This window comes from Pantherophis guttatus, chromosome 4, assembly GCF_059756535.1.
Source record: "Pantherophis guttatus breed Tessera chromosome 4, ASM5975653v1, whole genome shotgun sequence".
Classification (NCBI taxonomy): Eukaryota; Metazoa; Chordata; class Lepidosauria; order Squamata; family Colubridae; genus Pantherophis; species Pantherophis guttatus.
This window is the reverse complement of record NC_142066.1, coordinates 140,264,288-140,290,843: the sequence shown is the minus strand read 5'-3', so window position 1 is coordinate 140,290,843 and position 26,556 is coordinate 140,264,288. Positions and strand designations below refer to the sequence as shown.

At 40.5% G+C, this 26,556-nt stretch overlaps 2 protein-coding genes across 28 annotated transcripts in view; one reads left to right on the top strand and one right to left on the bottom strand.

The window, feature by feature from the left end:
• The window catches only part of ZEB1 (zinc finger E-box binding homeobox 1), an 86,236-nt gene extending 84,692 nt beyond the window's left edge, over nt 1–1,544 (bottom strand). Inside the window, exon 1 of one of the 6 annotated variants that reach the window (XM_087892968.1) lies at nt 1,435–1,544. In XM_087892968.1, coding sequence (XP_087749094.1) covers nt 1,435–1,492 — 58 coding nt within the window. In that variant the 5' untranslated portion in view covers nt 1,493–1,544. Of the gene's footprint in view, nt 1–25; nt 258–456; nt 587–1,434 lie in introns of those variants that run through there. The other 5 variants (XM_034402612.3, XM_087892966.1, XM_087892967.1 and 2 more) reach the window with 5 other exon arrangements.
• Nucleotides 591–25,006, top strand: LOC132709668 (uncharacterized). Of its 22 annotated transcripts, none has more exons than XR_015734094.1 (8): nt 722–1,254; nt 1,692–1,790; nt 4,331–4,462; nt 9,420–9,513; nt 17,842–17,920; nt 21,863–21,954; nt 23,198–23,418; nt 23,638–25,006. XR_015734094.1 is itself a non-coding variant. In XM_087892973.1 (5 exons), exons 1-4 carry the CDS (start codon nt 794–796, stop codon nt 21,907–21,909), a joined length of 348 nt encoding a protein of 115 aa, XP_087749099.1. In that variant the 5' UTR covers nt 722–793; the 3' UTR covers nt 21,910–21,954; nt 23,198–24,878. The 22 variants fall into 22 exon arrangements, 1 of the variants encoding a protein (XP_087749099.1); XR_015734091.1 differs by having other exon boundaries at nt 9,402–9,513; XR_015734092.1 differs by having other exon boundaries at nt 21,863–21,964; nt 23,638–24,878.
• The last annotated feature ends 1,550 nt before the right edge of the window (nt 25,007–26,556 follow it).

The following is a 26,556-nucleotide window of genomic DNA, read 5'->3' as shown; positions in this document are numbered from 1 at the left end:
TTATGATTATTATACAAACAGGTACCTCGAAATCCAAGAAGAGGGCGAGAGAAAGAGAAACTTGGCTGATTCACGCTCCCTCCCTAACCCACAGCGAAGAGAGCTTTTCTTTCCCATCGCGTTGATAAAGGAGAGAAGATATTAGGCAAAAAGGAGAAAAGGAAGGAGGGGGAAGGGGGAGGGGGAGCCCACTTCTAATAGTTCTGCCAAGATCTTGGAGGTTGGCGGGGTGTAAGAGGAGAAACAATATGTTCAATGGCTACGGAGATAAATCAACATGCACTGCAGGCACTAAAAGAGGCGGAGGCGAAAGAGTGGGGGGGGGGGGAAAGCAGAAGAGGGAGGGGAGGAAAGTGAGAGCGAAGGAAGGGGGGGGGTCCCTTTCAAGGCGATGTCAGGGGTGCGCATGTGGCGCGTTTCCCTTGCAAAGAAAAATAAAATCAAATCGATACACACTGCAGCAAGCAACAGTGCTTCCATCTCCTCCTCCTCCTCCGTCGGGGCCAAAACACGCCACCCTCCGGGACACCCGAGTCCCCATTACAGTCCTCCTGCCTCGACGTTTCGCTGCCCGAAGAGTTTTTGCTTAGTTAGCGCGCACTCCTTCCCACCTTCCGCTAAAAAGTGCTCAAACCCCACCGATCCTCCCCTTCCCCTCCCAAGCACCCCAAATGTGAAGGGAAGAGGGGGTGGGGGAGGGAGGGAGGGAGGGAGAGCAAGAGCAGCGCTAAAGCGGGGGTTCCCTCCCCCACCACTCCACAAAGCACTGCGTCTCCCCCCCGATTTCCCTGGGATGAGAGGAAGAGACGGGCGCGAGCCCCCCTTTTCCTTCAGCAGCCCTCGCCCAGAAAAGTTTGGGGAGCGGGGCGATGCGGCCTCCCCCTTTCGAGAACCGCCGGGACCCGCCTCAGCCCAGGTAATAAGTTTGCAAGTTTGGGGCTGCGGAGGTGGCCGAGAGGAGAAGCAGCGGCCTCGGCAGCTCCTCGTGGGAGATCGAAGCTACCCAGCCACCCCTTCAGTTCTCCCACCGGAGAGGGAAAACGGGGCGAGGGGAATCGGCGGCCGCTGGCGAAGCAGAGGAAGGGGGGAGACAAGGTGGCTGCGGACGGCGAGTAACGGTCCCCGGGCAGGAGAGAGGCATCCGGGCAGCAGAAGCCGGCTGAACGAGGAGGCACCGCTAGGAGGAGAAGCAGCAGCCAAGCAGGGAGGGAGCGCAGAACGGGCGAGAGAGGCAAGCGGTCGGGCAGGCAGCAGGTAGCGGATCTAACGGTGCAGAGGGACCGGGCTCCAAGGGACGAGCTCCCGGGCAATTACTTTCTACTTCTCGCCTCCTTCCCCCTTCTTCTCCCTTCCACCCCAGCTCAGCCCGATCCAGCCCGGCGCCTTGAGTGGCCCCAGCCAAGCTCGGGCCGCTGCCCGGCGAAGCTGACTGACCGTTATTGCGCCTCGGGTTCGCCTGTTTCCTGCGCTTACACCTGGGGCCATCCGCCATGATCCTCTCGCTTGTGTCTAAATGCTCCAGTCACCTCCTCCCCCCTCCCCCTGCTCTTCCCCCCCCCTTTCAGCCCCCGCCCGGACCTGGTTTACGACACTGGGAGGTTTGGTGAGAGTGTGTCTGTATGTGTGTGTGTGCGCGCGTGGTGCTTTTTTTTTTTTTTTTTTACTTTTTTACATCACCTTCCTACACCTAGTGCTCGGCCGCCGGAACCTTGTTGCCAGGGGAGACGCTTTACGGCAGCGCGTTTGAACCGGCAGGAGGGAAAAGTTTCTCTCAGCTCGCCAGTAGGCAGGTACTGTTTATTGCGGGGGGGGGGGGACGGGGGCGGGACACCCCTAAGGGAGCGGGGTGGGATCGAAGGGACACAGAGGAGTTTCCTTTCACAGGAGGGATACCCAAGGGGAGGGGCGAGGAGCGGAGAATCTCCTCAGGCGCACCAAGCCAGGCTCCGCGCGGGAATGGCCCGTATGGAGTTGCCGCCGAGAAGGACGGACGGACGGACGTGGGGGGAGGCGGCAGACGGCCACCCGAACTCCGTTAGCGAAGTTTTCCTTCTTTTCTCACTTTATTTTCGTTTTTTAAAAATAAATAAATAAATAAAACGGAGCTCTAGTGCGCGAGGAAAAAGTTAAAAGGAAGGCAACCATAAAAAGGAACACATTCTAAAAGCGCTCTTGCGAACCGGCACGATTATAACGGCACGAACTACCCTACGCCACAACTTCCAGCCATGGATGGGGTGCATTACTTCTACCGTCCCTCAAAAACATCACTACGGCTCCCCTATATTAGTATAGTATACTAAGTACTATATATTAGTAAAAAAAGGTACGGAGTGGGGTACTAAGTCCCCTTCCAAAAGAAGACCTTGAAGAAAGCAAAAAAACACATGTGCAACTTTTATCTGTTTCTTTTGTTATGTTAACAACAGAGTGGATTCTGGTGTTTGAAATGATAAAGGAAAGGGAAAACAGCATTGCCTGCAGGTAAATAGAATACACTTCCCAGACACCACCTGGATTCAAGTCCCTAAAAGATAATGCCATGACAAATACAGACAAAGAAAGACTTTGAGGACCCAGTTTGTGGGGGCAATAAGCTGACTTTGTATAAATATACAAAAGTATGAAGGCTATTGCTTAACGCATTGTAAGCCGCCCTGAGTCTCCGGAGAAGGGCGGCATATAAATCGAACCAATAAATAAATAAAATAAATAAGACTTCTAATTTTTCTTGCAATGAAATGGCTATGGCATGTCTTTTGAAAGGCCAATGGAATTGGGAACAAATTGATAATTTGATTTATCACTCTTGAATAAATATGGAAGATTAGATGGGGCAACAAGCACTATATTCCACTTGCTGTACATTTGGGTGAACAAACATTCCACAGCATATAACAATTCTAAAGTAATTATCAGTAATAATAAAATATCAGTGAAAACACCAAGAATCAGTAAATATAATAACAACTGTCATTCTCACCTGTGTGCAAATTCAGTCAATGCCCTGGTATATACGATCATAATTTTAAAGGATTGGTCAATTTCTTCATTTATTTTCTGATAACACATAGAAACTTAGAAGAAAACCTTTCTGAATTAATGGGTTTTAATTCTAATTAATATGGATAATACAAGTAGTCATAACAACCATTCATTTAGTGATGGTTTAAAGTTACAGGAGCACTGAAAAAAGTAACTTATGACTGTTATTCACATGACCGTTACAGCATCCCCATGGTCATGTGATCAGAATTCAGATGCTTGACAACTGGTTCATATTTATGATGGTTGCAGTATCCCAGGGTCATGTGATCCCCCTTTATGACCTGACAAAGTCAATGGAGGAACCAGATTCATTTAACAACCATGTTACTAACTTAACAACTGCAGTGATTTACTTAACAGTTGTGGCAGGAAAGGTAATAAAATAGGGCAAACTTCACTTAACAACTGTCTCACATAGCAACAGAAATTTTGGGCTCTATTGTGGTAATAACTAGGACTAGTTGCAGTTGAACAAATTCTGCAACTATTATGAATATTGTAAAACATTATTACATGTATTTATAATCAACTTGTTTGTCAATCAACCTCCATCCCAGAAATGAGTTCCTATAAATTAAAAGTGGTATAAGTTTTATGCAAATATACAAATATTAAATGTATCTAAATTTAAAATAATTTTAACTACTTTTATTATTATTGTATTGTATTATTGTTATAAAGTGCCCAGAGTCTATGGGAACGGGCATCTACAATACATTTTAATAACAATAGTAATTTAAAATTACAATTTGATCGCAGTTAAAGACATGACAGAATTAAACCAGGTAAAATTCACTATAAATAGAATAAATTTTTTAAAAGCCTTCTAAATTATCTAAAACTAAAGAAAGAAATGGTCAGCTTTAATCTCTTGAATGAGAAAAGTTTGCAATCAGGAAAATATACTGAAAAGATCTTTCCCTGTCAACCAGTTTCTTGGTTTCTTTTCTATTCACAAAAATTCTCTGGAATGGATCCCAAACTATGGCTCGATTGATACAGGAAGTAGTATGTCAGATATTCTAGGTGAAAGTGGAATGGTTTGCTTTTTAAGCTATTTTTCAAGATGAATGTTAAGATGCAAACACACATGCACACAAACAAACACAAACACACACACACACAAAAGGACAACTAATTTGAACTTGTATGAAGTTATTTCTCCTTTTTCTTTATTTGCAGTGACCAATATAATGCCAACATAATATTGAATATGATAATAATCTTAATGTTAAAGAAAACTATTAAGTTCTTAGTAGTGAAAAGTAATCTTTTTTTACAGTGAGAGTCTTTGGGTCCAAGAAAAGAAAATGGAGAACATTTTCAGAGATTACCAAAATCTTGGAATTAAAAAAAAAAAAGCTGGCATACTTCTGTCTAGGGCATCTATTATTAGAGATTTCCCAAACACAATGTAAGTATATCTTTACCAACAGAGACAGCCACTGTTTTCATGCTTGAATGGTATTGAAAATTATGGTTGCTAGATTACCTGGAATTTTGGAATACCCAGAAAGGCATTTGAGATCTTAAACACACTTTAAAAATTTAAATTCTACTGAAGTAATTTGGAATAAACTGGTATAAAATTAGAATGTACAAGGGTATTGAATTTCATCTATTTACAAGAATGATAATAGAGTTCTTCTGATCAAAAAGCTGTGTATTAGAGTGCCATTCTTCTTCCAGATCTGTAATACTTTACATCTTCATTTTGTCTAATAGTTAGCTCCAGCCCCTCTACAGATTAGTGACAACAATTTATTTTTCATGTACAGTAGAACCTCTGGTCATGACCATAACTTTGGTTGCAACCTGATTTGGTCGTGCCTTGAACCTAATTTTGGAAATTTGATGCTTACAAAAAAAATGGCGTGGAAAGGGAAATTGGCAATGAAAAAAAAATGGTGAATTTTTGGTCGGAACCCAATTTGGTTGTGGTCAGAAGCATTTGTGGCCAGAGGTTGTACTGTACTTAAAAATAAATTAAACCATAGAATAATTTACATAGTCAGTACTAATTATCACCCTACAAGAGTTTTACAATTAATTAGAATATTGTTGGTAGCTGAATATAAAAGCTCATGTACATTTAAGTCCATGTCCTTCAATTTTTTTAAAAGAGTGTTCTTTCCCCTAGTGCTTATCATTTTACATATTTCTGTGTCTTTAGTAAATCTGATTATTCATTATTTTCCAGACTCATAGACAATTAACCTTGATTATGTCGAAACAACGCAATTGTTTTTCAAAACAAATGTCATTTGATGATATGAGCTCTGAACTCTTGTTTTTGGGTCAGATGTAAGAAGCAGAGTTTGGGTCACAAAGACATTTTATTCATTAAAATAATTTAAACGACCATCCATCTAATTGCAACCCTAACCCTAATGCAATGATTGTAGAGAATGGGAAAGATGACCTTCATGGAAATATGCAGGAACCATTACTAAAGCATTTTGAATCCTGAACAGCAAGATAACATTTAAAAACAGCTTAGTCCTTCCCTAATTCTCTGAAGTAGGAGGAGGAGGTAGAGCACAATCAGATTTGCAAAAGTCAATGGTTGTAGCCAATCTCAGTAAGCATACTTTAGCGTATTGTGTAATCAAACATAGGACTCAAAACCAATAATCATGGCATACTGCAGAATATATTAGACAGCATGTGCTGGTGGAACTCTCTCCAAAGAATATTGAGAGAGATCCTGACATAATAAAGGGATGCACATCTTAGGAAGGTGGTAGAGACTAATGCATAAGTAATAGATGATATAAGTGGTTACTATAGACAGTGGAGCTCAGGATTCTGCCTGTTTTTTCTTTTTTATCCTTTTTCTTAGTTTATAATATAAAATACAAAAGCGGGGGGGGGGCGTAGCGGTTATTATAAAGGAAGGTCTTGATCCTAGGGAGACCACTGTGCCACAGATAGCCGGATGTGAGTTCCTTTTTGTGAAGTGGGGCCGTGGAGTACAGTTGGGCTTGTTGATCACGTACCTGGCTCTCTGCCGCGTGGCAACGGCCCTGCTCGAGCTGCTCAATGTCATAGCTGAGGTGGCGGTTGGTACCCCCAGACTTCTAGTCATGGGGGATTTCAACCTGCCATCCGTCGGCGAAACATCTGAGGTGGCTCGAGAGTTCATGGCTTCCATGACGGCCATGGACCTTACTCAGTTAATTCATGACCCTACTCACACGGGTGGACACACTCTGGATTTAGTTTTTGTCTCTGGTCAGTGGTCGAGTGGCCTTAATACAGGGGATATAGTCATCGAACCCTTGTCATGGTCTGACCACTCGCTCCTTCGACTAGACTTTCTAACCGCTGCACCCCGCTGCAGGGAGGCGGGACCGATTACGTGGTTCCGCCCCAGGTGCCTGATGGATCCTGATAGGTTCCAGATGGAGCTTGGGCCATTTCCTGAGACTCTGGCTCATGACTCGGCTGAAGACCTAGTGGCCGCCTGGGACAGTGCGGCCGCCGGGGCTTTGGACTGCGTCGTGCCTTTGCGGCCTCTGACCCGGCACTGAACTCACCTAGCTCCTTGGTTCTCCGAGGAGCTGAGGGAGATGAAGCACCGGAAAAGATGCCTGGAGAGTAGTTGGAGGACCAGCCGCTCTGAATCCGACCGAACACTGGTGAGGTCTCATATTAAGATCTACCTAGTGGCGATAAAAGCGGCGAAATCTAGCTATTTTGCCGCCGTTATCGCATCATCAGATAATCGCCCAGCCGCCCTGTTTAGGGTGACCCACTCCCTCCTCCATCTGGAAGCGCGGGATGATCCCTTGCAGGGTCGAGCTGAGGACTTTGTGCAGTATCTGCATGACAAGATCGCTCAGATCGCCAGGCCTTCGCTTCGGGAAGGCCTGGTCTCTGACTGGGTAAGTCCAGACGGGATGACTGAGGCAGGTCTTGAGAATGTTATCTGGGAGGAGTTTGGCTCCCGAGGACGTGGACAGGATCCTGGGATGGCTGAACGCAACCACATGTTTATTGGACCCGTGTCCCTCCTGGTTGGTGCTGGCTTCCCGGGAGGTTACACGAGGTTGGCTCCAGAGGATTGTTAACGCCTCTGTGGGTGAGGGTGTCTTGCCGGCTGCTTTGAAAGAAGCGGTGGTGAGGCCCCTCCTCAAGAATCCCTCTCTGGATCCGGCTGTTTTGGCTAACTATCGTCCAGTCTCCAACCTTCGCTTCGTTGCGAAGGTTGTTGAGAGTGTGGTGGCGTGGCAGTTTCCCCGGTACCTGGATGAAGCTGTCTATCTGGACCCGCTCCAGTCCGGCTTCCGGCCTGGGCACAGCACGGAAACGGCATTGGTTGCGTTGGTGGATGATCTCTGGAGGGCTCGGGATAGGGGTTGCTCCTCTATCCTGGTCCTGTTAGATCTCTCAGCGGCTTTTGATACCATTGACCATGGTATCATGTTGCACCGGTTGAAGGGGCTGGGGGTGGGGGCACCGTTCTGCGGTGGTTCTCCTCCTACCTCTCTGACCGGTTGCAATCTGTGTTGACGGGGCAGCGGTCAACCCCGAGGCACCTTGCTTGTGGGGTGCCACAAGGGTCGGTCCTCTCGCCCCTTCTGTTCAACATTTATGTGAAGCTGCTGGGCGAGATCATCCGTGGCTTTGGGGTGGAGTTCTATCAGTACGTTGATGACACTCAGCTGTATATCTCCACCCCAGGCCACCCCAACGATGCCCTTGAAGTGATGTCCCAGTGCCTGGAGGCCGTGCGGGCCTGGATGGGGAGAAACAGACTCCGACTCAACCCTTCCAAGACCGAGTGGCTGTGGCTTCCGGCGTCCCGATATAGCCAGCTGGTGCCATCGCTGGCTATTGGGGGCGAATCATTGGCCCCCACGGAGAGGGCTCGCAACTTAGGCATCCTCCTAGATGCACGGCTGTCTTTAGAAGAGCATATGACGGCCATGGTCAGGGGGGGCTTTCTATCAGGTTCGCCTGATACGCCAGTTGTGTCCCTTTCTGGATCGGGACTCCCTACGCATGGTCACTCAAGCACTCGTCACTTCCCGCCTGGACTACTGCAATGCTCTCTACATGGGGCTCCCCTTGGGGTGCACCCGGAGGCTGCAGTTGGTCCAGAATGTGGCCGCGCGGGGGATTTTGGGAGCGATGGCGCTCCCATGTGACACCTCTCCTGCGCAAGCTGCACTGGCTTCCTGTGGTCTTCCGGGTGCGCTTCAAGGTGTTGGTGATCACCTTTAAAGCGCTCCATGGCTTAGGGCCGGGGTATTTGCGAGACCGCCTTCTGCCGCCAATAGCCTCCCACCGACCGGTTCGCTCGCACAGAGAGGGCCTCCTCAGGGTGCTATCGGCCAGACAGTGCCGGCTGGCGACTCCCAGGGGGAGAGCCTTCTCTGTGGCGGCACCAGCCCTCTGGAACGACCTACCCCCTCACATACGCACGATATCAGACCTCCGGACTTTTCATCGGGCCCTAAAAACACACTTATTCCATCTAGCTGGGCTGGCTTGATCCCGTCCTCTCAGTTTTAATTGATTCGGTTTTAATTTGGGATGTTTTAAATTATTTGGGCCAAAATTATTTAATTGTTTTTAAATTGTTTTTTAAATTTTGTATACAATGTTTTATTTTGGCTGTGCACCGCCCTGAGTCCTGCGGGAGAAGGGCAGTATAGAAATAAAATAAAATAAAATAAAATAAAATAAAATAAAATAAATAAATAAATAAAACAAGAAAATAAAATAAAGTACAGATGAGAAATCAGGGTAAGAATAAAGAAAACAACACATACAATCTAAAGAGGATTTATTTAGGCCTGGGCAAAAGGACCCCAGGCTGTTCAAACATTAGTACTCTAGATTGGGAGCCATTCAAATCTTGAGGGAATTTCATTTCAAAGAAGCTATAGACGATATAAATAACTGTTACCATTTTCACATAACTATTCTCATACATGTTCCATAGGGAAAAAAGTTATAATAAAATATTTATATGCTTTCTCCCAATGTAATATATTTTTAAAACTTGATTGACATAAGCATTTTTATGTAAACTTTCTGATAAGCATAATTGTTTATTTGTGAGGAGTTACATCTGAATTTCAGATTTTAAAAAGATAGTTGAATTTTGTTTTACATATTGGAAATACAGTACAAATTTACCAAATTCCTCTTAAAATGCAATCTGACTGCAATTTCATCATACATTTGCTTCACATAGTATACATATTCTTTATCTATTTATCTAATGTTTATTACATATTGACAAACCAAATTGGGTTTGGCAATCTCATATGTAACTAGCAACTTGGTCATTAAGTAAAGTAGTCACTAAGTGAACCTATGACTGTTCTTACTATCTTCAGCTTTCCTTGGCTTTATAGACCTGCAGAGATTGTACAGCCCATGTGAGGATTCATTGCAAAGTTACTTTTTCATCACCATCATAAGTGTGAAGTCACTAAATGAAAACTACAGGTATGTTAGACACACACACACACACAGAAAAACTTGATATATAAAATATTTTATTTACTTCAGAACCTCACTTATAATATATATGTATTTAGTTTTCTTTAGATAGTTTTTAAAAATATATTATTTTGGAATGGATGTTATGTCGTTTACCTAAATGGATAAACTGCTGACTGGTGTAATTGTTGAGAGATGTATAAGACATGTAGATCATGCTGTTATCACTTCCTCCTCTTATACAGATACTGTAACTAACCTTAGACATTTTAAATACAGTGAAATATTAATTCTGTATTTTTTTTTTAAAAAAAAGTATAGGAGTATAGGTTAAATTTGACTTCAAATTTGAAAAAATTCTACAAAATATTCTACCATAAGTCAAATGCAGCCATATGCTTATATAGTATACTCTGAACACAAGTTTACTAAACTTATTCCCAGGTGAATGAATAGAGGATTTTAATATAAGTTATAGAACCATCTTTCTCAACATTTTTTGCCATCAGATGTGTTAAGTGTGTGATTTTCTATAATTCCCAGTCAACAGTCATGGCTCCTGACAAAATAGTAGTAGCAATCTGTTGGAAAACTTCTACAGTGGACACTATCTAAAGGTTACACTTCACAGTTGAAAAATAATAGAAAATACATGAAATAAATAAATAAATTCAAAGCCCTTGAATAATGTTTGCTGCTTTTAAAGTACACTATATCCTGGTTGAAAGTCAGTTTGGTATAGTGGTTAAAGTATCAGGCTACAAACCAGGGATTGTGAGTTCTGGTCCTGCCTTGGGCACAAAGTCAACTGAATGATTTTGGGCTGGTCACTTTTTTATAGCCCAGGACACTGATGGTGTCCTTTTAGACACGTGCACGCCCAAACTGAAAGGTGAGCGCACACACATGCATGTACATGCACGGACATGCAGATGTGTGGACATGTGCAGATGTGTGCATACTCAGACATGCACATGTGCATGCGTGGACATGTGTCCATGTGCAGCAGAGACCCAAAGACCAGCTGGCCGGCAGGAGGTGGAGCAACACTAGTAGCACAGCAAGAGATAAGATCTTTTTCTTTAGTGAGCTTCTGTTTTGTTGTTTGCAGGGAAACAGAAGCTCACAAAAGAAATGCCACAGAGATCTGACATGGGGCAATGGCATGCATGCCAGCAGAGAGGGCTCTGCGTGCCATAGGTTAGCCATCACGGGCCTAGGAAGAAGACAGTGGCAAACCACTTCTGAAAAGCTTTGTCCAAACTTTGCCTTTGAGAATCAAACATGATTGAACAAAAGATAAAAAAATTCTATACATGAAGCGTTTTGTTCAGTTGAATAAAAGGCTAGATTAGCCTTTTGATTAAGACTTTTAAAAAATTACAAGTACCATTTGGGAGTTTGAGAATACTAGATAACAAATACACTTGTTTATAACGCAAACTAAATTAATCCCATCTGTGGTACACTACAGGTAAAATATTTTTGCCATTGTAAGAATACACATAAAATGGTATTGCGTGAGATTACAGAATACTGCTATGTAGATTTGTTAAAATGGTAAGGCTAATATATGTATAATATTTGAAACCACATCTTAAAAATAATCTGTTAATAATATAAATATAGCATGTAGAGATGACATAAATACTACAAATTATGGCAACACAAGTAAAAATCCACAATTTTTGGATTAGACAAGACTGCAAAATATTCCTACTATATTATACGATAGATGCTGTAAGTGTTGCCAAAGGGTTATTTTGTGGGCTGTGCAGTACTTTGAGCATGCATAGGCAACCCATGACGCACCTGTCAATATCTCCTTAAATCATATGAGTCTTTTCTAGAGAGCAATAGCTGCAGAGGGTAACCATGTAATCTCAAGCAAAGGTCCTACTGGTTTAAGTAGTTGTCAGCAGGTGCTACACGATCCCCCGTGTACTCTGAATCACTGTACTGCTCCTGAATCAGTTCTGTCTGTATGATCTTACACTGTCATCTCTTCTATTTGGCAACTGAATTGATTTATTTTTGGCTCAGCTGCAATAGAGTGCAGAAAAACTAGTCTGAAACTCGTGACTTCCCTGTTTGGAATAATTTTTGCTTCTCTATGACTTCCACCTCCTGAGCTATAGACTCCCTAAAGTGAGTTAAGAGCCTCACAGTTTCTTATGATTCAGGAAACTTTCTTTTTTGCATCTGATCAGAAAAATGCACATAACATTAAGTGAGGACATGAAAGTGCAAGTAATTTATTTTCTTTTTTCATGTTGAAGGAGTTAAGGTGGTTCTTTCTTTTTTTTAATTCTAGGACCAATGGCAGCTTAGACAATGATTTCATGATATTCTGTATTTCCTGTTCTTTGTATTTCAAAGTTGGGAGAAGTGAAGATGATTATGAATGATTTTCAAATTGCTTTTAGTAAATTTGGGGATGATACAATTGCAACTTGGAAGTGCCTGTGAATACTTAACTTTGGAAATGGCATATGCCACAGCTTCATGTTATTGTTATTTCTTGAAAACAGCAAGGACTATTGTCTTCTCTTCTGCTTCTCTTTCTACTGAAAATAAGCTCTGCCTCTTTTCAAGGAAATTTTGAAGTTGGAAAAGTCATTATAGATCTTTATAAGACACCTTGTCTCTTCACATGTTATCTTAGAAAAAGCTAGAGGTCAATCTGTCTATCCCATGTTTTTAGAAGTTAATAGAGCCGATGTAAATGAAATCTGATGCTCATCTTGTGCATTAGCTGGATTAAATTCGAATGCATTTTCTAAAATGTGCTTTACAACCTAAGAAAGGAGCAGGCTCTGGGCTTTAATATACACAAGTGCAATGAACACAAAAATATGTGTAGGAATATTCTTTGTGAAAAGCAATACATGTGAAATAAAATGTAAATTACATTGGTCCAAATGTAAAATTAATGCCTTAGGCATACCTACACTTATACTCTTGGAATTGTTTAATGTTTTAATATATAGTTTAATTTAAATAGGTCCCTAAAGATAGATAAAGCATGAATAGCATTAGTGTTTTACACTTATTTATTTATATCCCACCTTTATTCTTTTTATAAGTAACTCAAGATAATAAACATACTTACTACTTCTTCCTCCTATTATCCCCATAACAGCTATCCTGTCAGATGAGTTGTGCTAAGAGAATGTGTACATGGTAATTTAAAAGAGTAATACAAACAAAAAAGAAACATATACTTTCATGAAACATACTTACCAATAAATAGGGCTTGGCCAATTTTAGATTACTTCTTCTACTTAGTAAGTGGCTCAGGAGTAGTAGATGATGTGGAATTTTGAAGCTAATTAAGAAACTTATGTAGCTATTGTATCCCTACAATAGCAGGGAATTAATATAATAATCATTTGGTCCTATCCTGATCATGCACCACCCAGATAATTCGTTAATAGAACTAAGTGAAAAAAGAACTATTAAAATATTATTTTGTATGTTAAATATAACTCTCCTTTGGCAACAACAGTGGCCTTAGTTTTCCTTGTTCAGCCTACTTTCATTCAGTGCAAAATTGAAATTTAACTTTATAGGCATCAGAGGAGTATGGAATCTTTCTTGTATTTTAGTAAATAGATATGTCTGTAAATGTATGTCAAATTAACATTTTAATGAAAATAATGAAAAAATGAATGAAGAAAAAATTGCTTGAAATATTGTTTGTTTCCTCCCCTTCATTTTAAAAGACTTAAATAGAGAAACATTTTCTTAGCTCATGAATTTTATTTGTGTGGGTTACATTGTGTGGTAAATGAACAACATTCACAAATGTCATTCTGAAACTTTAAATAGTTTAATATATAACATAATTTTAAGTACTATCCTAGACTTTAGTTATAGCAGTTTTACTCAACACCCAAAAGTGGTAAAAGAGGAAGTAAATAAGTTTTACTGTTGTATGTGACAGTATGTTGTATGTTACATGCAGGCAGCCCAAGTTCGAATCCAAGTAAGGGTATGGCTAGCTGATGAGACCTAAATAGCTTGAAATAGACCTTTATTTCTTTATCAGTGAAATATAAAATTGGTACACAAACATATCTATATCTATATCTATATCTATATCTATATCTATATCTATATAATAGATTTATAAATCTATTATATAAATCTTTTATATAATAGATTTATAAAAGTTGATAGGTTTTATTTTACAGCATCTTTTTAGAGTAATATTTAGCAACATTCTCTGAAATATGGTCAGATTGATCTGATAACAGAACTTAAGATAGGAGTTAGAACAACCAAATTTTAGCTAGAAATGGAGAGAGCATCTCTTGCTAAATGTCAACATATTATGAGCAGCCCCTCCACTGCAAGGACATTATCTCTACTTACAGATTTTTTAAAAAATTAATTACATTTACTTGTCATATTTATATAGCAATTCATCTTATAGACAAGTGATTCTGGATGGCATAAAGCAAAGTTAAAAACAAAATGTAGCATTAGCACTTAGACTTATCCTAAACATGCTTTTTTCAAAAGGCAACTGGACTTTCTGTTTTCTTTGATGACTTTTTGCTTCTCATCCAAGAAGCTTCTTGGACAAAAAGCAAAATGTCTTCAAAGAAAAACCAGAAAGTCCAGTTGCCTCTTGAAAAAGCACCTTTGGGACAACCATGACCTGGATGACTGAGACTCTCCATAGACACCATAGGCCACTTCACAGTGCTTTACAGCCCTCTCTAAGCCATTTACAGAGTCAGCAACAATTGCCCCCAACAATCTGGGTCCTCATTTTACCCAGGATGGAAGGCTGAGTCAGACTTGAGCCAGTCAGAATCAAACTGCCAAACTGCAGTCAGCCGGCAGTCAGCAGAAGTAGCCTGCAGTACTGCATTCTAACCACTGCCCACCACAGCTCAGTACAAGGGTACAAAATGTACAAGTATTTTAATTGTTAATAAAATATTTTAAATTATAAAATATCCATTTTATAACAGCTGCATACACCCCTGCAGTCATGTGATTGCATTTTGGGCACTTAGCAACTGGATCTTTTATGGCCATTTGTGGTGTCTTGCGGTCACATGACCATGATTTCTGACTTTTTTGCCAGTTTCCAGTTTCTGGCACAAAACAAATAGCTCATAGAGAAAATTGATTAATTTAACTATTTCTACAAAAAAATGTCCAAAAAGTCGGGTCACATGATGCGCACACATACACAACACACACACACACAGAGGGAATTGATATCTCCCCTCAGTAACAGGTGTTGGGAGGTGTTAAGTCTATCCAGACCTAACGCCCTTTTACATTTTGGTTGATATACCTTGCTGACTGAAATGGGAGAGAAGAGCTAAGAGCTTCTTCAAACAAGGTTTGAATCAATTCATGGAAGTCATGGGGATCAATAGCTGTTAGTCTTGACAACAGTATGACTGCCTCTGAAGAGCATTTCCTTGGAAACTAATGGACTTCTTGTGCCATTAGTTGGCCACTGCAAATATAGACTAGTGGAATTGATGGGCCAGGATCCGATCCAGTAGGACACTGTGTTCTTATGTGGTACTCAAGAAAATGTTTCTAGGCAAGGCATGCTAGTTGATAGCAACTAATGAGTATTCATAGCCCATCCAAGAGACTGCAGCCCTCAAAAAGCTGACGATTTGTAACTTCTTGTAAAATAACTGACTTCAAAAAGAATTAGTTTTCCACCAGAATTAGAGAAGCCAGACTGGCTGGAAAGAATAGTAATTTTGCCCAGTAGGAAAAAAATGTATTCAATAATATATGCCAGTTTTAGGTAAACTGGCTTCATGACACATCACCATGTTAGAGATGCAGAAGGGTGCTTGATAGATTGTCCTTAGACATTGGGATTGTATCCTTTCAAGCAGGGACAATGATCTAGCTTAATGGGTAGGGCATGAGGTATGCCAACTCTGTTTGATCTTCTGGGGGTAGGCAGAGATAATGGAAAGAGGCAATCCTTCAGCCCTTTTGCCACAAATTGTTTCATAGATGATAATCAGCACCTTAAATTTCTGGTAATCGGTACATCTCATATAGCAGATGGGTTACATGGGTATACTAAAGTGTGGCCATTTCAGTTTGTGTCACTGCATTCTGAGTGTTCTTCAGGCTTGACACCATACAGAGCACATTGCAATTATCCTCACTCAAGGCAACTAAGGTATGAGTAACTTAGAGAGATAGTCCTGAAATGAGAGCAATTGGTGCATTAAATAAATCTGTGCAAAGGCCTTCTTGGTTAAAGTTGCTTGTTCTTCAGACAGAAGCTGTAATCAAGAAGGACTCCACCCCCACTGGCAAAACTACAAAATACTGCATGGATAAGTGCCATCCCATAAAAACCAGAGATAGAGAACCATGACTGCATAGTGACTTGATCTGATCAGGACTGAGTTTAAGCCTGATCCTCTACATTTAGATACAAACAGTGTCCAAGCACAGGGACCAGACTTTGGCAGCAGCTTTGTGAGACACTCTTCAAACTGGGGTTTTTGGTATGGGCTTCTCATTTGCCAACATTGGCTAAAGCTGAACGTGAAGAGAACCCCTCCCAAATCCTGCAGACAGTCCAGAAGGATATCATAATCAATGATACTGAAAGCAAGAAGAACCAGGACAATTTCATGAGCCATATCCTGATTCTGCAAAGGACAGAAATATACATAAGTATAAACAGGATTCTTTGTATACTGCAACCTCACATGAAACAGTACTAAAGGTACCCAGATGATTTGCTTCTTCTGAGGTCTGCTGGAGCTGTCAGTAAATATATTCTGAAGGAGAAGGTTGAAAACTAGATAAACATTGCCCAGAATTGTTGGGTTCAGCAATGATTTCACAAGCAGAGGCTGTACTACCACCTCCTTCCAGACAGGCAGACCTATCTCCGCTCAAAGATGAATTTACCTTGAGTGGAGTGAAAATCCACCAGATGGATTTTCCACAGTTCACCTATAGATACATGAATCTAATGAGCAAGTAACTGACTTATATAAGGAGCCTGTCCATTTTCTCAGGAGTTAGAGGATCAAACATTTATCCAGCTGATTCAACATGTATCTGCTCTAATTTAAAGGTGATCTAAATAAGTTGATTCATCAGATTTATTTTATTTTTTATTTAACAAAGATACGTGGCTGCTCATTTCACTAAATGTGATTCTGAGCAGTCTACAATTAATAATAAAAATGTCAAAGCTATTAAAAACTTTAACAATAAATTAAATCAAGATTCCTATAGTATTATTCATAGCAGCCCTGTATTCTTGTGACCTATCCCTCCCCAGTTTGGGAATGGATCACTTTAAACAGGGCTGCTGGCTATTTGTGTATGTGATAAGAGTGGATGAGCAGCTATGTTTAGCTGTTCCTGTTGCCACAATACAATCTTTAACATGGACTCTTACCTGTGCTTGGTTGAATTGGCTGTTTGTATTTCTCCAATGGTGTATTTTTGTTGTTTCATCTTCTGAAGTGCCATGAAAAATCAGAATCCTGCATGGGATCAATGAACAAAAGAGGCTGCATAGGGGGAATCTGATTATGCACTCATTCCAGGCAGGGATTGCTGTCAAATGTTTACCAGACCCCAAGAAAAACCTCAAACTCTCTCTGAAATTCATTAGGTGCTACAGCAGATTGATCAAATAGGACCTAACTGTTGGGGTGGGGGGATACAAAGATAGTGTTAACAAGCCAAAAAGCAACCAGTGTGACTAACAAATAATGGTAATGTCCTCTGCCTTTAGTTCATATTTCAACCTCCCTGAGATTAAAAAGATCATCAGATCTAAAACAGATCTGATGCCATATGTATTGGATCTTCAATAATCTGGGTCAGATCCATTCCTGATGTTGAGAGTAAAGAATATTACTTTGATGGAGATACAGAGTTGTTCTCCTGATCTGGTCTAACTAGTAGGTCTGACACTTGACATGATGGTTGTGATCTTCTGAGCCCCACAACGCTTTACACCATATAAAGGCAATTTTAACTCTCCCAGAACTATCTGGGAGATTCAACCTAGAAATGAGGAGGAACTTTCTGACACTGAGAACAATCAACCAATGGAACAGCTTGCCTTCGGAAGTTGTGGGAGCTTCATCACTTAAGACTTTCAAAAAAAGATTGGAGTGCCATTTGTCAGAAATGATGTAGGGTCTCCTGCAAGGAGGGGGGGTTGACTAGATGACTTCCAAAATCAGTTTTGGAGACTTCACTACCAGCTATATGATGGAATTGGTCAGCTTATACATAGATCAACTACTCCTTAGAGCCCAACTTTAACCATATTGTCTCACATCTGGTTTTCAGGAACCTGCTAAGGCTTCCCAGATGACAACTGCCAACACGTTCTCTTGTCCTGAAATTTTAGCTGATGAACAGAATCCAGGTGTGCATATATGGATGAGTCTCAATAACACTTGCCAGGTTGACTGTCTCATCCATAATAAGATCATGGATCTTTGTCTTGCTACAAAACAACGTGTCATTTGACAACACCAGCTGGAGACAAAGGCTACTGAAGATCTGGTGACTTTGCAGCAGGGATGATACTGGGAACGAGAAAGTAGAATTGGTATCAAATACTTCGTGCTGTGTGTGTCCTGCTCCCAGATTCCTACCATCTTTCTCTATTCTAAAAATACAAGTGCCAAAAATAACTTGAAGAACATTTTAAATTTTATATATACAATGTGATCCATACATACCTACTAAGGTATCCCCATTTAGTTCAGTGAAAAGTAAACTATGGGAGTCCATGGAGGATTGCAACTAGGGAAATAGTAGAGCAACTATAAAGATCCAGGGCCCCAGCAGAGTTTTTTTCTTCTTCTTTCCCTTCTATTTTAATTGAATGAGAGAGGAAATGATCTGGTTCATTATGTTAAACCACAGCTGATGATGACCAGTCTAAAGCAAACAAATCAGATACAACGTAGTGCCATGTGTGAACTCGGTAATAAACAATCTGAGTTCCAGGCTGATTTAAATGAGAAAGACCATCCGGAAGGTTATAGGAAAAGTAGAATGGTTTTGAGTCCAGGATTGCTCCAGCCATCCTCTTTACCCTCATTGCACCCTGGTTCAGCATTTACTTCTGCCAAGAACACTATCAGTGTTGCTTCTGTGTCTGTAGAATTTATGTTGGAATTCTGGAGCCGTGGGAATGCAGATTGTTCAGCTCTGAAATAGGGTTTTGCCTACAAAAAAATCATGCCAGAAGAAAATAATGAGTCTTTAATGTATCATAGTTTAGGAATGAAAATAATGTTTCCCTTCCAGCCTTCTTGGTTTTATTTTTCCACAGTGCAAAAGAGCATCTGATGTCCCATACCTCAAAGTAAGCCTTCTCATGGATTAAAACTGTATATTATAACAAATACCTTAATACGCCTGAGACAAATTATTTTCCAAATAGGTTTCCTGATGCATAACCAATGTTTTTGTTTGTTTTTTTGTTTGCTCTGATTGCTATTTCCTTGTTATTAAGCACTAATTTCTTGAGAATGGCTGTTTTCTTCCATATGGTGTATTTTGTTGCCTTCGGTAGTATATGTGCTTTTTAAAGTTTACTCTTGTACACTTTATGCTTTCCCTGAATATTTTGTTCTTGTTCATTTTGTGTTCATTTGGAGATTTTTCTCTTAGTAACAGTCTCTATACAGCTGGCTCACTCCGTTCTGTAACTCTTTAACAAGATTTCTCTAATTATTTTAGCAAACAGGATTCTTTTTCATGTTTATAGTTTTATTGTAACCACATGTCACTGAAGATGTCATTCATCTGTTCTAGTCAATTTGTCTCTTCTGTTTTACACTGCAAAAGTATTTTGGATTTTCAGAGCCTCAAATGTACTTCTAGGAAGTACTTCTTAGAAGATAGCAATCCACTTTCATGCCGAAATGGAATGGAATGGACTGGAACAGAATAGTACAGAACAGAACAGAACTTTCAATTTTTTTTGAACCATCAGTTTTGAACTATATAGCAGTCTAGCTCTAAAGCCTGTGATTAAGTGCAAACCCTTGCTTATATAGATTCCACTGAACCATCTCATTCCCATTCCCACTATCATCCTATATAAACATGGGTGGTATATCTTTAACTGTTCATTTGTACAGCTGTACATCTCCACCCCAGGCCACCCCAACGATGCCCTTGAAGTGATGTCCCAGTGCCTGGAGGCCGTGCAGGGCTGGATGGGGAGAAACAGGCTCCGAGTGGCTGTGGCTTCCGGCGTCCCGATATAGCCATCGCTGGCTATTGGTGTGAATCACTGGCCCCCATGGAGAGGGCTCGCAACTTAGGTGTCCTCCTGGATGCACGGCTGTCTTTAGAAGAGCATATGATGGCCGTGGCCAGGGGGGCTTTTTATCAGGTTCGCCTGATACGCCAGTTGCGCCCCTTTCTGGATCGGGACTCCCTACGTACGGTCACTCAAGCACTCGTCACTTCCCGCCTGGATTACTGCAATGCTCTCTACATGGGGTTCCCCTTGGGGTGCACCCAGAGGCTGCAGTTAGTCCAGAATGCGGTCGCGTGGGGGATTATGGGAGCGACGGGGCGCTCACATATGACACCTCTCCTGCGCGAGCTACACTGGCTTCCTGTGGTCTTCCGGGTGAGCTTCAAGGTGTTGGTGACCACCTTTAAAGCGCTCCATGGCTTAGGGCCGGGGTATCTGCGAGACCGCCTTCTGCCGCCAATAGCCTCCCACCGACCGGTTCGCTCGCACAGAGAGGGCCTCCTCAGGGCGCCATCGGCCAGACAGTGCTGGCTGGTGACCCCCAGGGGGAGAGCCTTCTCTGTGGCAGCACCTGCCCTCTGGAATGACCCACCCCTGAGATTCGCACGATATCAGACCTCCGGACTTTTCGTCGGGCCCTGAAAACACACTTATTCCATCTAGCCGGGCTGGCTTGATCCCATCCTCTCAGTTTTAATTGAATTTGGTTTTAATTGGGTTGCTTTAAATTTTGGGCCGAAATTATTTAATTGTTTTTTAAACTGTTTTTAAATTTTATATGCTATGTTTTATCTCGGCTGTACACCACCCTGAGTCCCGCAGGAGAAGGGCGGTATAAAAATAAAATAAAATAAAATAAAAATAAATAAAAAACCAATACAGTAAAATAATCATTCTTTTCAAGTAGTGAGAACAATGAAAAGAATGGCTAAATGTGTACATTATGCCATATCCTTTGGGTTATTTGACTTTGGGTTACTGTATTGTGGTACCCTAGCTACTAAGGTTTAGAAATCATGAGTTTTGACCAACTATAAACCATATGGTTTATTCAAAAGACCATGGTTAACTGTGGTATGGCATATTGTGAGAGCTCAGTTAAATAAAAACTCTTCTCATTACGGTTATTGACTCCTTGTTTATGACTATTAAATTGAGTTGCCTAGGAAAAGTTCCAAGGATAGAAATTACTAGATGTCTAATTCAGGAAATTGGCTTGAAAATGCTCACTTTTAAAATGCTTTTAAAAATGCTTTTTAAAAAGAGTCCATGTGTATTATTATCTCTGTGTATTTTTAAAATATAAATGTTTTATCTCCAAGGTCTGAATGCAACAATAAAATTGAGAAACCTGTCTGAATCAATGGGTGAAATGTTAGTAATTTATAGGTAGTCCTTGATTTACAATCATTCATTTAATGACTGTTCAAAGTTACAATGGCCTAAATTCTCACACTTACAACTGTTTTAAGTGCCAGTTGCCAGGAGTCAAAATTTTGATCATGTGACCTCGCCCCCATAGTCACATGATCAAAATTCAGGCACTTAGCCAATGTCATATATTTACAATGATTGCAGCATCCCAGGGTCATATGATCTTCATTTGTTACTTTTCCAATCAGCTTCTGATGAGCAAAGTCAATGGTGGAAGCTAGATTTGCTTAATCATGTGATTCACTTAACAACCATGGCAAAAGTCATAAGATCAGACACCACTAATTTAACAACCACCTTGCTTAGCAATGGAAATTCTGATCCCAATTGTCATAAGTCAAGGACTACATGTAGAACAGCTTTTAACTGATAATCTTTTTTTTTCTTTTTAGTTTGTCATCCTGTGACAATAGGGTATTCAATTACTGCTGGGGAAATCTAACAGTAATTTACTACTATTTCATCCAGCATTTTCAAAAGAGACAATTCAATATTTCTGAAATAAGGAACAACTGTTTTACTTTCTTAGAAAGAAACTGTTCATTTGTTTTAGTTATCAAACAGATTTCTAACCTGCCTTTTTGCCACAAGTGGGATCAAAAGAAGTTTTTGGTCAAGACTATGAAAATAATCACTTGTTTTTCTTCTCAGCAAACAAGGCAATCAGATCAGAACATCAGCAGCTTATTTGCCTCTGAAGTCAATAGATGAATAGAATAAAAAACGAATTGCTGCTTTGTAAGGTAGGCTACGGTATGTAATCCTATATATGTTTACATATTAAAAGTTCAGTTGGGTTTACTTCCATGTAAATATGCACAGGATGGAAACTGACCTTTCATCTCCTCATTAGGATTCTTGAAATAAATATTGCTAAAGCTTTCGAGCATTTGGTTCCATCTTGCACCAGATTCAGTTGCTGTGGCAAAACTATTGACTGAAGCCAATTACTGAAAAGCTTGTTCTGTGTTCTAACACTGTAAATTAATTATATATTGTTCTCTTAAAGCCAGCCTAGCTTCCAGGCTTTCTCACCCTCTTTAAGCTTGGAGAAGCTTTGTATGGGCATCTCTTAGGAATCTTGTCTAAGGGCCATGTTCTGTTTATCAGGTATAAAGTGTCTGAATCCCTCTGAATGCTTTAGATGATAATCTCTATAAGATCTAATTAATGTGGGCAGTGATGCACACATCTGCTGTGGGGCTACCAAATTTGAGCTTCAATTTTCTCCATTTCTGCTGCCATCTAGGAGAGTTTTTTTATTTAGTTTTTATATATGAACATCTGTAGGAAGTGGTTACATTACATTATGGTGATATTTCATTTAAGTGCATATCTGAAATGGGTTAAGACTATTAAATGATGAGCAAGCTTGCTTGGGATACTACATTGAGTTTCAGTTTAGTAAGTGATTTGATTAATCTAGCATGAATATAGGGAAAAAACCCAACACTCAGATGAACTGCTGTTTCTCAAAAAAGAATAATCTGGGTTGTTTGTTTTTCTTTTAACAGTTGGAGAATTAGAAAATATTGAGCAAAATATATTTTCCCCCCAAAGTAGGTTGGAATGGCCAGTCAATTTAAAGTTATTTAATATTGTCAGAAGCAATGTTTGTTGCCTCTATCCATTTCTTAGCCCATGATTTATTTAACCATTGGCTCAAGTGATAAAATTGTTTTACTTAATAGTTCTAAAATATTTCAGAAAATATTTACTCAGAATTATTCATTATAGAATTATCTTCTTGGATTTGGTTGGGAATTCTGTCACATAATCATAGTTTGCTAACAATACATAAAATAATTTTGGAAAGTAATTTTTACAGTCTGAAAATTCACACATAGACTAATTTTGTTACAATTTTTCAAATTAATGTATCTGTTGCTTCTCAATAGTATGTGTACATGTCTCTCTCTGTTGTATTATGTTATTATTATACAGCAAATTATAATGAATATGCCCCACCTATTGCCTCCCTGGCAGGTGATTGACACTCCATCAGCCTCCCTTATCCAGATTGATAAAGATTGCATCCTCCATGGTAGACATATCACCTTCTGTGATGCAGTTTCTCAAACTGTTTGTCAAATTGCCAGCCTTGCATTGGAAGCTGCCAGAGCTCTTTCTTAGCAGTAGAGGCAGTGGCTCAAGTCATAACTCAGGACAGGGCTGACTGTCTGTCACTGAATCACTATGGTTAGAAGGTGAGTCACTTTATGAAAACTTAGTCATTAATTCTATATTTAAAAATGTATGGATTAAAAATTAAGTGTGCTCCTAAACAGCTGTCTTTAAGATGAGGCTCACAAATAACCCAGGTATTTATCACCTGGGGAATAAGGAGAAAACTGATGGGAGCATAATTTCTATTCTACATGTGCTTTTTCTATTGTAGCAACTGACTTTTTTTCTCATACAAATAGTTATCGATTTACAACTATTGGTTTCCTGACCATTTGAAGTTACAACAGCACTTGAAAAAGTGACCTACAATTGTTCCTCACGCTTATGACAGTTACAGCATCCCCATGATCAAAATCTGAGTGCTTGGCAACAGCATGTATTTATGATGGTTACAGCATCCTGAAGGCGTGTGATTGCTATTTGTGACCTTCCCAGCTGGCTTCCAGCCAGCAAAGTCAATGGGGGAAGCCAAACTTGCTTAACAACCATATGATTCACTTAACTGTAGTGATTTGTTTAACAACTATGAGAAAAAAAGGGTAAACTTGAGTGTGATGTATTTAATAACCTTCTTGCTTAGTTATCAAAATTCTGGTATAAATTGTGGTTGTAATTCAATAACTACCTGTAATCGAGGGGTGAAATCCAGCAGGTTCTGACAGGTTCTGAAGAGCCGGTAGCAGAATCGGAGAACTGGCAAATACCACCTCTGGCTGACCCCAGAGTGAGAAGGGAATGAGGATTTTGCAGTATCCTTCTCTTGCCATGCCCACCACATGCCCACCAAGCCACACCACGCCTACCAAGCCATACCACACCATACCACGCCCACCAAGCCACGCCCACAGAACTGGTAATAAAAAAAATTGGATTTCACCATTGCTGTAATCTCTAGGGAATTCCATGCACCTGCCTGAATGCCATTAATGATCACTAAATAAATATAACATCATTTATTTGGAACATTGGAATGTTTAGTGGTAGCACTTTTGGGATTTATGTTTGTCAGAGGTATCCTGTGCTTTTAAAGGTGGTAGAAATTGAATAGAGAGTATTCCAGTACTCCAGGAATAGCATTATGGCATTATAGTGTGTCATTCATTTGGAGAGTGATGTTCCATGGGTCATGCAGGCACCACTTTGGGAAATGAAAATAATAGCTGCCAACCAGGAGCCAGAAGTAGTATACTACTGTCAGCACTGTCAAAGGGGCTTAGGTGAGAGAAAGGTATAGGTCTATTCAGCTGCTTTCACAACAATTTTTGGGACAACCATAATGTCAGTACTAGTTTCTAAAATTGCAACACCAATAGAGGAATAAAAATGTTATTTTCAAAAGTTTGTGTCCAAGTACAGGAATCTCTGGAGAAGAGGCTCTAAGAACAGGAAATAGATACTGCTTTTCAGTAAACATCTCTTGGAGACAACTCTTGGCAAGACCAGTTTGTTCTAAATTAAAGTTCTATAACTTGCTATAAAATCTTATATGCTTCTTTCCATTTCTTTATACCAGGATTTATTGATCCACAACTGCATAGTATAATGGAAATTTTAGTGTATTGAACAAAAACAAGATCATATGAAAGGAAAACCTTAACAAAGCAAAAATGAAAATTAGGATGCTAGTGCTTATCCGTGATTGCTTAGAACTATTGGACCAGGTAACTTCCAGTAAGAAAAACAAATACTTTCAATAGGAGGTAAATGAATTCTTTGTAGTTTTGTCTGCTTGAAAAACAGGATAACTTGAAAATGTATGGTGGTTATGGTACTGTTAGGTATCTATTAAGATAAATAAGTACAACCGTGTTACCAGGGGTGAAATCTAGCAGGTTCTAGCCGGTTCTGGAGAACCTGTAGCGGAAATTTTGAGTAGTTAAGAGATCCGGCAAATACCACCTCTGGCTGGCCCCAGAGTGGGGTGGGAATGGAGATTTTCCAGTATTCTTCCCCTAGAATGGGGTGGGAATGGAGATTTTTGCAATATCCTTTCTCTGCCACACCCACCAAGCCAGCCCCACAGAACCGGTAGGGAAAATTTTTGGATTTCACCCCTCTATGTTACTAACTTAACAACTACAATAAATCGCTTAACAACTGTGGCAAGAAAGATCACAAAATGGGGCAAAAATCACTTAACAAATGTTTCACTTAGCAACAGAAATTTTGGGCTCAGTTCTGGTTGTAAGTCAAGAACTACTTGCATATACTGTTGGGATTTCAGTGAATATTGAGTTGTTTGTAAAAATAGCTTGAAAAGATGTTAATAGCATATAATCTCTGAAAGAATTGAATTCAATCTCAATTCAACCTTTATTGTCAATGCACAACACATGCACAATGAGATTGGCTGAGCCTCCCTTTGTGCACCCCCCCCCCCAACATATCAATAACTCACAATGGGAGAAAGAAAATCCCTAACCCAATAAATCATACTAACAACACACAATCCTCTCTCTATATATATGCATAACATTGCATTATAATACATATATTGCACCAAAATGGACATGTTGTACCGGCCCTGCAAGTCTATCATACTACATGCTTATGATGTTATGTTGCATTCAGGAGTCTTGACAGCCCATGGATAAAAGCTGTTCTTCAGCCTGTTCATACGACTGGCTATGCTTCTATATCTCCTACCTGATGGTAGCAGAGTAAAGAAGTTCTGACCAGGGTGTGAGTTGACCCTGAGGATTTTCCTCACTTTTCTAAGCGAGTCCTAGCGATTTCATCTAGAGATGTCAGGGGAGAGCCCATAATGTTTTGTGCTGTGCTCATCACCGTCTTTAATGTCTTTCTCTCTGCGGTTGTCAAGCCAGCATACCATATCGTGATGCAATAAGTGAGGACGCTTTCTATTGTGGACTGGTAAAAGGAGGTCATCAGTTGTTTTTTCCACCTTGTTCTTCTGCAAGACCCTAAGGTCTTCTCCCTAAGGAGTCTCCGTTTGGCCTTCCTGGCCACCTGGATTTTGTTGTTTCTCCAGGTGAGATCTTCACTAAGATGAACTCCCAGGAATTGGAAGGAGGGGACTATCTCCACACAGCCCCCCTCGATGTAAAATGGGGCAGGTTTCTCTCTCTTCTTCTGGAAGTCCAGCACCATCTCCTTTGTCTTGCGATGTTCAGGTGCAGGTTGTTTTCTAAGCACCA

Coding starts and splice junctions, on each gene's coding strand:
- LOC132709668 (XM_087892973.1), top strand. CDS start 794: ATGAGAGGAAGAGACGGGCGCGAGCCCCCCTTTTCCTTCAGCAGCCCT. Junction 1,791..17,841: donor CTCAGCTCGCCAGTAGGCAG/GTACTGTTTATT, acceptor TCTGGTTTTCAG/GAACCTGCTAAGGCTTCCCA. Junction 17,921..21,862: donor AGCTGATGAACAGAATCCAG/GTGTGCATATAT, acceptor TTTTCTTCTCAG/CAAACAAGGCAATCAGATCA.